Source organism: Cyanidioschyzon merolae, chromosome 20, assembly GCF_000091205.1.
Source record: "Cyanidioschyzon merolae strain 10D DNA, chromosome 20, complete genome".
Classification (NCBI taxonomy): domain Eukaryota; phylum Rhodophyta; class Bangiophyceae; order Cyanidiales; family Cyanidiaceae; genus Cyanidioschyzon; species Cyanidioschyzon merolae.
This window is the reverse complement of record NC_010146.1, coordinates 272,337-286,416: the sequence shown is the minus strand read 5'-3', so window position 1 is coordinate 286,416 and position 14,080 is coordinate 272,337. Positions and strand designations below refer to the sequence as shown.

The following is a 14,080-nucleotide window of genomic DNA, read 5'->3' as shown; positions in this document are numbered from 1 at the left end:
GCAAGCGAAACGTAGTTCGTAACTTCTGTCCGGACCTGAAAGGCGTAGGCAAAAGCCGGAAGCACCCAGATCTGAGCTTGAACGCTACCATCAGCATCCTTCGACTATTGACAGCGGAGCTGGATTGATAGAAGAGACCGGCGGAAGGTTAAAAGCCCGGGATCAGAGACAAGACAAGGATGTCATGGCAGGAAAAAAGTCCAAAAAATCTAGTGCTGCTGAGCGTAGGAAATTGGCCAAGCAGTCGCGTGACCGTTCGAGTTGGCCAAGCTGATGCGTCCACTTCCACGCTGACACGGTTCTAACAATGACAGCAAAACTTGCAAGCTACTGTTCGATGAAGCAGCTCGGGCGATTCAGTCGAGATAGCCCGCGCAGCATGAACCGGTTTGGCTCATCTTGTACAATATGTACATTTATAGACGCACCTGGCCGATAAGGACAGTTCGTATGCAAGACCCATGCGCATCGCGTCGGTACTTCTTCGACGCTATGCCGCGTCCGCGCTGGGCCCGCTTGCGTCGTCGTCAAGAGCGTGCTGGAGCAACTGAACCCGTCGTGCCGAGTGTTTCCACGGTTATCCGGGTGACTCCGCGCTACAAACCGTTTGTGCTTCGACATCCTCATCTAATTTTTGTGGCTGCGCTCACGGGAGTTGTCAGTGGTGTATACCTTTTCGGCGGTGCGGGGTCCACTGAGCCACAACGAAGCCGGGTACCACGCGCTCCAGCAGATTCGACGGAACCGGGTAGGCCCTGATTCGCTTACCGTGCGAGCGTCCCAGCTGATCTCGGCGAGCGAAACGGCAACCATGGTCGCAGAGCGGAATAAAAAAGGCACAAGCGGGGCCGCTGCCACCTATGTTACCAGAGCGAAAGCACTGCGAATGCTGCAGCTCTCGCTCAGCGACTTTCGCCGACTCTGCATCCTAAAGGGCAAATTCCCACGAGATCCTCGGAACAAGTTCGAGGGGCCGCGGCGGACATACTATTTGAAGAAGGATATCCAGTTCCTTGCGCACGAGCCTTTAATCAACAAGTTCCGTGAGTTGGCCGCCTTCCGACGCCGCTACCGGCGAGCGCTGGCGCGTGGCGAGTTCTCCCAGGCGGCTCTGGCGGCCAGATCGTCACCGGTTTATTCGCTCGAGCATCTAATACGCGAACGCTATCCATCGTTTACGGATGCGCTTGCTGAGCTTGATGATGCGCTAACGATGGTGCACACGTTCGCCGAAATATCTCGACCGGGCGATGGGCGACGCGGTGTCAGTCGGGGGCTTTTCCCCCCGGCACGACTGGAAAATTGTGCGCGGTTAGCCAGAGAATGGCAGCTGTTTCTGATGCTGCGACCAGGTCACCTGCGCCGCCTATTTGCGAGTGTCAGAGGTTTCTATTTCGAAGCTCAAATAGAGGGTGTACGGATACTTTGGTCGCAGCCGCATCGTTTTGTTCAGTATGTGCCGCCTTCGGTCGACTTGAAAGTTATGAGCACGTTCCTCGAGTTCCATGAGGCACTGCTCCACTTTGTGCTGCTTCGACTCTATCGTCGGGTCTTAGGGGTCGAGTACCCGCCGCGCGTCGATCGCAACGCAGAGTCGCGCGGGGCGCTTCTCCGCGAAATGATGGAAGTTCGCACATTGGCGCAGTTAGGGCCTATTCCAGAGTCAAATTGCATCGATGTACCGCTTTCGGTTTCGCGCTCGAACAGGGACTCCACGGATTCGAACATGCACGACAGCACAGGCGCTCTGCGACTGGCAAGCGCGGGAACGGGCACAGGAGCAGCAGCGTCGCAGCAAGTACAAAACGGCACCGATGTCGATGAAGAGGCGCTGGAAACGGTCTCCAACCAGGGGACGCATTCTCCCGAGACAACTGCTCCGCCGCCTTCACTCGTGGACGGCCTTGCCCAAACCGATCATTCAAGGGATACGCTAGCGAATCTCTTCCGGGGTCTCTACTTTTACGTACATCGTGAGACACCCGTTCACATCTTGGAAATGGTACTCTACGCCTGCGGCGCCGAAGCCGTTGGCTATGAGAGTCCATGCACGTCAACATCGCCGCTGACTATTGATGACGATCGTATTCACTATGTGATTGCTGATCGTCCACTCGAAATGCTGCCCAGCAGACGCTTGGATCGGGAGTATATCCAACCTCAATGGGTATTCGATTCGATCAATGAAGCGTTTCGTTTACCAACATGGTTATATCGCGTTGGGCGTCGCTTGCCACCGCATCTGAGCCCGTGGGAGTCCGAACTCGAGGAGGAGACACGCCAGCGACTCCAGCATACGGATGCAGCGAGCAGTGCCGAAGTGCAGCGCCCCGCATATCGCCTCTATTTGGAGCGCGTGAAGACCGGCGCCACCAGCGTTCCTTTACCCAAAGAATTAGCATGGCTTGAAGAGCCACAAGCATCTGTGGCTTCCGGGTCTGACTCGCATACCAATCATCTCCAGACGAATCCCGAGATTGCAGCGTCCCAGAGACCCCTTGATGCTGTCGATAGTGACCACGAGGCGACGCTGGACGCCGCCGATTCCGATTCCGATGATGATGGTGATGTTCCTGAGTATACCAAATCGAAACATGCGGGCACGACACCCATTGCCGTGGAGAAGAAGCTCGCAGAGCAGCGTCATCGACAGCGAATGCTGCTCAGTCGGAGGAAGCAGCGGCTGTATGACGAGCTCGTTGCGCGACAACTTCAAGAGCAGAAAACAGGAACATCTGCGGCACTGGTGAAACGCCCACGACATGGACGCTAATTGCGTAATTCGTGGCCGATAAAGAGACCCTGACGCTGGAACATTGGACCCAATGCCTCCTATCCATCAACGCATACGCATTAGCGTTCAGGGCGCTCCGGCAGTGGCCAGAAGCGCATCACTTGCATAGCAACGCAGCAAGCTAGTACTCGTGATGCGTCCTCGTCCAGCGCTGCGTTCCCGGCGGGACGGGACCTGGCCCTGAACACGTGCAGTAAACGAGGAATCGGATTCACTGCAACAGACAGAGCGATATCCAAGCTTGACAGTGACCGGTACGCATCGCATGGGTGCAGCCAGGTCGCCTCTGCGGGGCACGGCACAGCACGGCACGGCACGACACGGCAACGCTGGGTCTGTAACGGGATCAGTGCCGCGTTACTCCGTCTTGGACGACTACGAGACACCACGCAGTTTCCAGTACCAGCCAGAAGTGTCATCGCTGCGGAACATGCTCGCAGGGAAAGCGGTAGGCCCCGCAGATGAACCGGCGTAATCCCAACGGGATAAAACCTAAAAAGCGCTCAGTTAAGATAAGAATCATCTGGTTTCCGAACGAATGCGACACCGTGCGGGTCGACGACCTCAGCACAGCAGGGCATGGTACGACTTGCACAACGCGAACCGTTCTCGTGTCCAGTCCGGCAGGCTGTCAGGCAGAGGTCGTATACAACGCGCTCGTCGTACAGCCAGGTACCCTTTTCCATGCATCTTTCGCTGCTACAACCGTGCCAGAATGAAACGAGAAGGATGCGTCCGGCTATCTCGAATGTAAACGCTAGATTTGGGGTCTCTTACTCCAGTTATCAACACCAGATATTGCTTACTATTTCATTGACTGCATGCTTTTCCTCTCGTAAATCCGGCGTACAATACACCAGTTTCTCCTTTGCCTCCAGCACTGTTTTCATGAGTACAAGCATGCTCAGTGTAGTGTTCAAGTGACCAGCTCGCCACTTCGTATTCCAGTCGACGCATGTCAAGCACAGCCAAAAGCTACGCTCTTCGCATTGCTTACCATTTTCATCTTGTTTTGCCGATAGACTCGGTGCGACCGTCTCAGCTGCAACACTTGGCTGTTCTCATGGGTCGGCGAGAACCGCTTCCCAGAGCGCCGCCCTGTGCCATATGGAGACACGCTTCATCCTTCGGTACATAACGAGTACAACAGGCTCGTGGTGATGCATTCCTCCGTCTCCGCACACGCCTCAACATTATACGATCAGGGGCTTCTTCTGGGCGATTCCCGTGGTGCGTATTGTATCGGGCGCATACGCAAGCACACGCTGCCTTTTTCGACAGAGGTTCCAATAAGCACAATGCTGTTCACCATGAAACAAGTAACAGAAGCGAAATCCAAGTCGGAGAACAGGTCGAGAAAAATGGATCTGTCTTCGCTCTCTCGACGCAAAGCAGTCATGCACGCTCTAAAAAAGCCGTCGCTGCGATGACTCGGGTCCAGGTGCGAGACCTTTTTTCATGGAAACAGAAGAAACAGGAGCCACTGGAAGCATATCCCGCGAGGGGTATCGAACGGCCGTCGAAAGCAGACGAATCGATGACCACTATGAGAGAGGTTGATTTTTCTCCCGGACGAAATAGAGTATTTGACGTGGCAAGTTCAGTGAACGCATAGGTGGTATGCGCTTGTGAAGAAGTTATCAAACGATGACGTCGTGTTTCTTCGTCGTCAATCCGGCTGCGCACGTTGCTGCACCCGCGAGTTACATGTCAACAGAAAGATCGAAGACGTGAAGTATCAGTGATTTGAGTATACTACTCGCGGTAGACGAAGAAGAATACAAGTTCGTGCACAAGAATTCGATGATGATATCGGTTGTTTTACACAAGTTTGTCCGAGGGCGTCGCAAATCACCCTGATGCGAATGAGGGAACAATTTCCCGCTACAAAGCGTCGACGGAGCCATTTCGGAAAGCGCGCTTCTGAGCATCCTGAAACTATGAACGAATTCGTTAGCGCTTTTGACTGCACTTGCAACGTCGAGGCTATCTATCTAAAAAGCTTCTGTGGAAAAACGCTGAAACAGGAAGGGAGCGAGGACTCGCGTATCCCATTTTTATCTGACACACAAGTGGAGCACGCGTGCGCCATCTGCCGGCAGTAAGAGTCGCGGCACCCAAGGACACCACAGGATCGACGACACCAGCGAGTCGGACGCTGCCTTGTTCCAATAGCTGATGCTGGAACATGGCACACACCAACACGCACACCGAACGCATTCATAAAGCCATGCAGGAATCCAAACACACTTACACTTGCGTCCAGGCGTATTCCAGTTGTTGGCGAAGCTTCTCCGGCAGATCCGGTAAGAGTCGCGCTGGGATCAGCAAGGCCGCCATGTTGCCAAGGTCGGTAAACACCCGACTGGCCTCCAACGTGAGCATGAGATAGTGAACGCCCAGCGATCCTCCGGTTCCGGTTTTCGAGCCAATCATTCGCGATACCAGTTGTACGTGCCGGAAACGCCACTGCGCCATGCCCTCGTCGAGGTCGAGCAGACGGCGTAGCACCCGATGCGGCAACTGGAGGTAGGGCGCTTCCCGCTCGTAGAGCATGATGAGGAGCGCTGCGGCCATCGCTTTGAAACTCATGCGTCTTTGGCCGCGCTCCACCATTTCCTGGTGAACTTGTTCTTCGTACACCGAGCGGTAGAGGTTGCGCATGCGACTTAGTTCTCGGTAGGCGCGAGCGCGGTCTGCGCCAGCGTGAATCTCACGGTCGATAAACGCTCGATCGAGGGCCAGCATCCGCTCCGTTGCCTTACGGTACGCGTCCCAGAAGTTGAAGTCGGCCTCGGTCGTGACGACAAACGGCAGTCGCTCGAGCCAATGGTTAATCAAGTCGAAGAGACTGGGTTCTTTTTCTGCATCGCTCAAAACGGCCTGATGCTCCTCCGACAGATGCAGTTTCCAGTGATTTGAGATGCGCTGTTCTGCGCGGACACCGAGCTTCACTTCGAGCAGCCGATACTGCCATGACTGGAATCCGCTTGCTGGAAACAGGTAATCTCTGAAAGTGAGAAACTCCTGCGGTGTCATGGTTTCCAGAACGCGGATCTGCTCGACGAGTATTCGCTGGATTTCCACCATGCGATCCAGACGATGCAAAGCGAGATTCATCATGCGATTTGCGTCCACAGAAACCCTGAGCTGAGCTCTGACTCCATCGGTTGCCATCGATTCGGCCAGGAAAAGGGCTCGCAAGCTATCCAGCTCGTAGATGAGTTGTTTGAACCACAGCTCGTATACCTGGTGCACCGTAATGAACAACATTTCGTCGTGTGCATGATCGCCAAACCGCCAACTGATCGGATCTTGGCAAGAAAACAGCCGATCCAGTTTGAGATAGGAATTATAGTAGAGCGGGCGGCCCTTGCGCTGTCGAATGTACGCGGTGCTGCGCTGGTCCCGTGGTAACTCCATCTGAGGAACAGGACTTGTTGCTGCGTTACCCGCTGGCGCCATGCAGCCCAGAGCCGGCGGCGAGTCACCTGCTCGTGTCGAGGTCCAGTGCGACGCAGATGCACTGCTCTCCGAAACGGTTGCAGCGAGCTTCGAGCTAGATTGCAGACTGGATGCTGGGCGCGGTGGCCACATGGCCACAGGTGCCTCTCGGCGCCATGCCGGGGAGCGTGCTGCCCTTCTCGGTAGTGTGCGAGTTCGACCCTCCGCCAGACGGTCGCCAGACAAAGGATCAGGTGCGCACTCCAGTGCCGCACGCGGCTCCAAGTCGCCACAAATGCCGCCTTGACAAGCGCGCTCCGTGAATAACGAGTTTTCACTCTCCGTAATACTGCTACAATCTAACCAATCGGCCTTGTTGCTCCCGTTCCATGGCTGAGAGCTCCCCAATCCTCGTCTATTGTTAAGCGCATGGACGGGGTCACGACTCGCCGGAGAGGTCTCGCATTCCGCAGTACACCCGTTGCAGGTGCTCGAGTCCGATCCGTGGGCAACGCACATCCCCGCCAGCGCTTCGTTCGCTTCGTCTGTATGCTGTATAGCAACAGGGCCCGACAATGCGGACGCATCCTCGGAAGTTTTCGAGCCGGTGACGACGAGTACTCCCGCGTCGTGCTCCGTTGGGCGTGTTTCAGTACCCAGAGGCGTCTCTTGTGGACTAGTCGATTCTAGAGGTTCTTCCATTTCGTCTCCGTCAGCGCACAGTTCCTCGTCTTCGACATCCCGCCAGTAGCCCTGATTCAGCTCCTCGGGTCGCAAAGGAGGTTCCGGAAGCACGCAGTTCGGCCGTTCTTCCTCAGGTGCTCGGCGAGACTGCTCCAAACAAATGCTTCCTATGCCAGGAAAATAGTCCTGTTCGTAGTCTTCTACGGCAGGCTCTTTCCCGCTGCTAGCGACGACGGCAATTTGTTGGTCATGACGCGCAGCGGACGCGTTGCAGGAGCGGGCAGCACTCGCAAGGCCGTGACAGTTCCTTAAACGACTTGCGTTCCCATTCACCGGGGTCGTCACGTCCTCAATGCTGTACCCGAACGGACACGGCATGCCTTCCCCGAACAGCGCAAGCCCTAGTTCTAGTTCAATAACCAACACGCGTGTTCGCGTCGGTAGAACACTCACCCCGAACTGCACCGCGGAGGAAGCGTTTCCTTGGCACTGGACGCCACCACGAACCTACCCTCAAACGAAACTCGTGCAAGTCGTGTTAATATCCAAGCTTCGTTCTAGGGCAGCGTTCTCCAGTGGGATCTAGTACTCAGGAGTCGTCTACAGCGTGAAAGACGCCCGTGCTGTGCTGGGTCGCAGGCCTCGCTCACCAACTGACTGTAAAAGCCTTCAATGAAAGCCCTGGAGTTAGAAACGCCGCCGCCTGTGAAGGAAAGCGGCCCGTTTGCGGCACTGGGCGCGATGCGGCTGGCCGGCGTGTCGGCACGCGAGGCCCTCGTTCGCCAGCATCGCGACTGCCGCTGTCCCTGGACGCTTCGCTCCTGGCGTACGAGTCATGCAGCGTTTCTCCTGCCTGAGGGCATCTCTTTTTTATCCGTTATGGTACAGGGTCATTACCCTGAACCGGAAATCCTGTATTGCACGATGGATATCCGTTTCTGGGGATGCTTTTGTCGTTCCATACGATTTGTCCAGGTGCCGGTAGCTACCAGCCATGGATCCGCGTCGCTCCCGAGGGCCTCACCCGTGAGAGCTCTCGCCAGCCTGGCGATGTGTTGTTGTGCACCAGGAGCCTGCGCTACAAAAATGTCAAAATATCGACGTGGACACCTGGTTTTCGTGTAGCGTGGTCGCATGTATTGGAGACAAATTTGGGATGCGAGCGTCGATCCAGGGTTAGGAATGCAGCGAGTCTCTCTGAGCAGTCCCAAGTTCAAGTTTCCCTTGTCGACGTTTGTGGTCAGTTTTTTGCTTGAATAGAGTACCAGGAAACATATGGTCTCTTGGTGATAGCTAGCAACCTCGCATATCAAGCGCTGCATACACAATGCTGGAAAGTTTCCGGTGCTCGCTCACAGAGGCAGCGAGCACGAATGTTTCCTGTGGTACAATCCGTGCGCCCCATGGAATTGCGTGGTAAGCTGTATATAGCCTGGAGCGTTAAGACATTTTCGCGAGCAACGAACTCGTGCTGAAGCGTGCACGACTCCAGAATTCCTTCAGTCCTGAAACGCTCTCGGCACTGGATATAGATAAACAGCGAAGCGTGTCGCATGAGCTCTGAAGGGACCCTTCGGACTCCGAAGTACATCATTCGGGTTTGCCGATGACGCGTCATGGCAATGCCACCATCCGGTTCTATCCACGCCCGAATACAATGGAGCAGGTCTCGTAGGAGTCGGCGTCTCGCCGAAATTTGAGTCTGTTTCTGAAATCATCACCAGCAGACTTTGCGGGCTGTTTCTTCGACTGCATCCTTTATATCTCGCTTATGTCCGGCTTTGAATACGCCGGTCTCGACCGTCCTTGCATCTCCGATATCAGCAGTAGAAGGATGTTGCTGACTATGTTAAACTGCCGATTCCGTCGTCTCCGTTTTCCTTGTCAAAGCGTGTCGTGCACAGGCGGGAGTTGCGATCTACGCTCTGTGTGTCGTTTTCGTTGCCTTTGTGTACAAAACCGGTGCGCATTTCGCAGCGGTGACACGTGACTGTCATCAGGCGTTCCCATATGTCCAACACACTTCCTCTTTCGGCTGCTGTCCCGCGGCGACGGACGGCGTCATTCATTGCACAGTGCATTCCTTTGACGGGTAGAGGAGGCCCCGTTCGTTGCCCTTTTCCGTTAATGCCGGCAGCGCCGTATCCAACGATCACGAGCTATGTCCAGGTGATCCAGTTGGCGAATACTGTGCCCGCTGTACACGCAAGCTCGCGCCGTTCTATTCGATGGAGGAGTTGCGGAACGCGTAGTTGTCCATGATGAAACGAGCACTGTAAGGAATACTCATATTGGCTATCAAGTAGAGAAATCTCGATTCTTCTACGCTGCCATCCTGCGAATGGGTGACGCTCGCATCACCGGAGGCGATCGCAGCGATGGCTCAAGTCCGAGCCCAAGACTATCATGTATGCAAAAAGGAGAAACAGGAGCCTGTCATTGTATCTCCCAAGAGATGTATCGCGTTGCAGTCGATTTCTGATTTCTCGATAGCAACAAGGAAGAAGCATTTGTATTTCGAACAGAAACGATGATTCGATCTGACGCGTTCAGTCATTTTTTGGTATGAGCTCGTGAGGATGGCTTTATGGAACCACGTCGAATTCTTTGCTCATCAATCTAGAAGCGCTATTTGCTTGGTCCACGAGATGTTTTGGAACGGAAGGCTTGAAAAATTGAAGAACCATGATATGAGCATGCTTCGTGAAAGGAAACGAGAAGATTACAGCCTTTTTCGTATGAGCTGGATCATGATATCGATTGTTTCACAAACCCATGTCCAAATACGTCGTGAAACATCTTGATTCCATTGACCTCATGAAATCGAGCAGCAAAGTATCGAAGGACCCGCTACCAAAACGAGGACTGAAAACCCCGAACAAGCGTATGAATTCGTAAACCCTTATTGCTACATTTCGAAGCCAAAGGCTTGTCCACCTAAAACGTACGCAAAAACCTCAACGCGTTTACAGAACGAGCAGTCCAGTGTCGCATTCTCGCCTGACACGAATGCAGCGTCAATGAGCTCTCCTGCTCGATCACAGGTCACCCGCTCGGCGAGGCAGTACCAATGTGAAACGCTGCATATCCAGGCGAGGCGCACGAACGCGTCGCTCTGTCTCCTCGGAACTCTCGCTGGCATCCGACGTCGTCCTCTCGAGCGGCATTCTCCATGAACATGTATTTTTCTGTAACTTTTAGAACTTAACGGACGGTATCGAGATGTCACCTCTGAAGCGGCGCACGCATGCGCGTTCGTCCTATGTACCAGCGTGCTTCATTTGGGAGTAGAGGTTTCGAGACGCCTCGGGGCTGCCGCGAAAGACGCTACTGGGCTACTGAAGTTTCTCGGCAATAATTCTAAGCCAATTTTTTATAACTCTGAAGCATGCCAACCGTGCGAGTCGATCGAGTGGATAAACCCGTCGGTGAACGCAGTCCACCGGCCGGTGAACCCGGCTCTATCGTTGTCGGGTACTGGGACATTCGGGGACTGGGATCCCCGGTTCGCTGCCTGCTCTACTATCTGAACCTCGATTTCGTGGACAGGCGCTATGTGCAGGGCGACTACAACGACGACGTACCTTTCTCGAGGGACGCGTGGTTGTCCGTGAAACACCGGCTTGGACTCGATTTTCCAAACTTGCCATACCTCATCGATGCTCGTGGTGAGCACGCAACGCGCCCGATCGCCATCACGGAGACACTTGCGATTCTGCGGCATCTTGCTCGCACGTACGGTCACCAGGTGAGCGAGTATGCACTAGGCGCCAATGATCCATACGTGGACATGATCGCGAATATCGTCATGGAGTTGAATGGCGCCACAGCGCGAGCCTGCTACGGCTCCCAGTCTGCAGACCAAGCCATCCAGGTCTATACGGAAATGATGGTGCCCAAATTGGTAGCGCTAGAATCCTACTGTCGTCGGCACAAAGTTGCAGCCTGCGCAAAGGGCTCCGATCCCCGTTTTCTCTCTGTTCAGCAAACTGGCGGGTCTGAGCCGAGTTACGCGGACCTTTTCCTCGCAGAGCTGCTCGATCACATTGAGACCTGTTTGCCTGGCAGCTTGAAAGCGTTCCCGCATCTTTCGCAGCTGCGTCAAAACGTGCACGGTTTGGAGCGGCTGCAGGAGTTTCTGAACTCACCGTCACGGGCTGGTCTCGCCTGCAATAACAAGATCGCATTGATCGGCAGCGGAAGCAAGATGCCGCCTCCGGGCAAGCTGCCGCACCTGAAGCTCCCCGAAGAGGCCATCGCTGCCGCCAGAGATGCAGTTATCCTATCCAAGGATCGAACGGAACGTTAAGCACTACGAAAAGCGCTGCACATATCCGCAAGGATCGATGACTTTGGACTTGCTGTTTTTTGGTGTAAATCGCAGATTACAACGCATAGAACGCACTACGATGCATGGGGCTCTCGACAGCTCCCAGCGATCGAAACGATTGAGATCCAGTGCCTGTGGCAGCGAACTCCTCTCGGCGGTCCATGAGCGCCAGCTGTCACCGACCGGCCAAGGTGCCGCTCAGCACTGGTACGTGTTGCACCACGGCAGTGTTCGCTGCAGCCAGAGCAACCTCTCAGAATGAGGTAGCTGTCGAGGACACGCAAGAACGGGGGTTTGTTCTGCTTCCAAAACGAAGTTCCTCGAACATGCGCTAGACGATTGACGTTCATCGCATGAGCAGTCCACGAAACAGAGGCACGGTGTATCCCGAAATACTGCAAATGCTTCGCCTACTGCCGGTGTTGCATCAGTGCAGGGCAGCTCCACCGTAGCTGAACACTTTCCAGGTTACAGTCAGCACTCGCGTAACAAGTTGGATCTGCATCAACGCTACAATCCCGTGCCCCAGCGCCTTTACGCTGCAAGCATGCGTACGCTCAAACGCGCCGCCCGCGCACACCCGTTAATGCTGGTGTGAATTTGCCGTGTTCACCTCGAACAAGTGAGTGTCGCTTGTACCGACGAAAAGGTACAACGATTATGGATTCCAAGCTTGCTTTCCTTGTGAAGCTTCCAGTGTTACCTGGGTCGTCGCTTGCGGGCGCACCGCGTTCGGCACGGTCGCTCGGTCTCTGTTTGACCACTCGATCAGGAGACGTGGCGTATGCCGCGGAGAAGCCTGTGCTGCTCGCTGGCCGCAACGGTGGCGTGCAACTGCGAGTACCACTTGGCCTGGGTGCTTGGTCTTTCGGTGATCGGTTTTACTGGGGCAGCTCTTCCGAGGAAGACAATACGGATGCGGTGCGGGAAAGCTTGCGAAACGGGGTCACGCTCATCGATACCGCGGAGGTGTACGGTACACCTCCGGGGCGCTCCGAGCAACTTGTGGGACGCATCGGTCGCCAAGTGACGGAAGAGGTTCTCGCAAATGCCGGTCCTGACTCGCCGCTCCCCGAAATAAATGTTGCCACCAAGTACGCTCCCTTTCCTTGGCGAACTGCCGGCTTATCGCTGAACCTGCTGGGATGGCTCAGTCGACCGCAGCGCCGGGAAACGGTGCGTCGATCTGTGCTGGGAGCACTGCGAGCTTCCATGCGCCGTCTCGGTCTTGAAAACATCGACCTGTACCAGCAGCACTGGCCTGCGTTTGTCGGCGAAAACGACGAACCCATCTGGGACGCCCTCGCCGAGGCCTACCACGAAGGCCTCATCCGATGCGTGGGTGTGAGTAACTTCAGCCCCAGTCGCCTTCTGAAATGCGATACGTATCTCCGCCAAGTCCACGAGGTGCCCTTGGCCTCAAATCAGGTGCAGTGGAGTCTCCTGCACCGAGACCCGGAGACGGTGCGGTGCCTGGGTGCCACCGACGATCGAACGCTCTGCGAAATCTGCGCAGATCGCGGCATTCAGATTCTAGCATATTCGCCGCTGGCTCAGGGCCTGCTCACCGGTCGATATCGGAAAGGACGTCTGCCATCTGGCGTGAGAAAACGACTCGCTGCGTCCCTTGTGGAACGCGTGGATGTTCTGCTCAGCGAGATGGAGCGGATCGCTGCGAAGCGCCAGGTCTCGCTTGCGGCAGTCGCTTTGAACTATGTCATCACTGCAGGCGAGATGCGTGCCGCTGGGGAGAAACCGACGATAGCCATACCTATTCCGGGAGCGAAAAACGCCTGGCAAGCTCAACAAAATGCACAGGCGTTGGGCTGGCGCCTTGACTTGGATGAAATGACGAAGCTGAGGCGTGCTGCTGATCAAGTCGATGCGAAACTGCCCTCGATTCCGCTCGCTCGGGAGTCGAATCGACGAGGTTTATAAGCTTCTGCAGATATGTTCACGATTGGATGTCGTGACGCTGAGCTGTGCGCAAGCGATACTCTTTGATATCGAATCTTGGGGCGTCATTATCGTGCTCTGATTGCCTTGGAGTATCGTTTCCAGTGCGTATGCGTACACGAAGCACAAACGTTGTTGCTGTGCTGTTCGACACCAGAGCGTTGTTTGCGGTGAGAGTTCCAATTTCTATATCCTCGCCGCTGGTTCCGTGCATCGAAAGTCTGCAGCGTTGCAGCATAATGCCCACGCTGACTGCTGAAGGACGACATCGAACGTTCGCTCGAAACAAAGCCGGTGGACGTTCCGCAAGTGCGGCATCCTTTCGTATGCTAATCAAGGCGTTCAATTCTGGTCGCAAAAAGTGATTCTTCGCATTGTTGATGGTGGAATCATACCATAGCAAGCCTCTTACCCTTGTTTGCCGCGCCATCTGGAGTTTGGTCTCCTTACAGTACACCACCTCCTGTACCGGACTCTGTTTTAATTTTCAAATCACTTACCGTTTCCGCGTGTTTCCGTGCTCGTGATGCGAGCGTGTTGTTCTCGAGACTTTAACGCGAATCGTACAGAATCGATTCCAGCACGCGTTGCAGGCCCGCGACGGAATACGCGTGCATGCTTTGCGGGATACGACACGTCCGACACCGTAGACTACCGCCACGCGACGCAATGTATCCCCGGTTTCTTTTGCGAACGCATGAGATAGGTTGGTAAATGCACGCTGCTTGCCTCTGCGCAATAGACATCGTTGGCGACCCCAGCGCCGTCTCACGTGCCCCTGCCATAGATCGTGTGCCTGTGCCATTTCGACGCCCAGGTACGCGTTCTGAGTGAAGCGTACAGAAAATATCCACTTCTGCTCGATACGGTGC

General features: G+C 55.1%; 4 protein-coding genes across 4 annotated transcripts; 3 read left to right on the top strand and 1 right to left on the bottom strand.

The window, feature by feature from the left end:
* Positions 1–811: 811 nt before the first annotated feature.
* On the top strand, positions 812–2,773 carry CYME_CMT105C (nucleolar protein pescadillo; the record flags this gene model as incomplete). Its single annotated transcript, XM_005539099.1, has 1 exon — positions 812–2,773. One exon carries the CDS (start codon positions 812–814, stop codon positions 2,771–2,773), a length of 1,962 nt encoding a protein of 653 aa, XP_005539156.1.
* Positions 2,774–5,044: 2,271 nt separating this feature from the next.
* Positions 5,045–7,300, bottom strand: CYME_CMT104C (probable tryptophan 2,3-dioxygenase; the record flags this gene model as incomplete). Its single annotated transcript, XM_005539098.1, has 1 exon — positions 5,045–7,300. One exon carries the CDS (start codon positions 7,298–7,300, stop codon positions 5,045–5,047), a length of 2,256 nt encoding a protein of 751 aa, XP_005539155.1.
* A 3,010-nt stretch (positions 7,301–10,310) lies between these two features.
* CYME_CMT103C (probable glutathione-S-transferase) lies at positions 10,311–11,231 on the top strand (the record flags this gene model as incomplete). The annotated part of the gene is made up of 1 exon (XM_005539097.1): positions 10,311–11,231. The coding sequence occupies one exon, from the start codon at positions 10,311–10,313 to the stop codon at positions 11,229–11,231; it is 921 nt and encodes a 306-aa protein (XP_005539154.1).
* Positions 11,232–11,912: 681 nt separating this feature from the next.
* On the top strand, positions 11,913–13,190 carry CYME_CMT102C (unknown aldo/keto reductase; the record flags this gene model as incomplete). Its single annotated transcript, XM_005539096.1, has 1 exon — positions 11,913–13,190. The coding sequence occupies one exon, from the start codon at positions 11,913–11,915 to the stop codon at positions 13,188–13,190; it is 1,278 nt and encodes a 425-aa protein (XP_005539153.1).
* Positions 13,191–14,080: the final 890 nt, after the last annotated feature.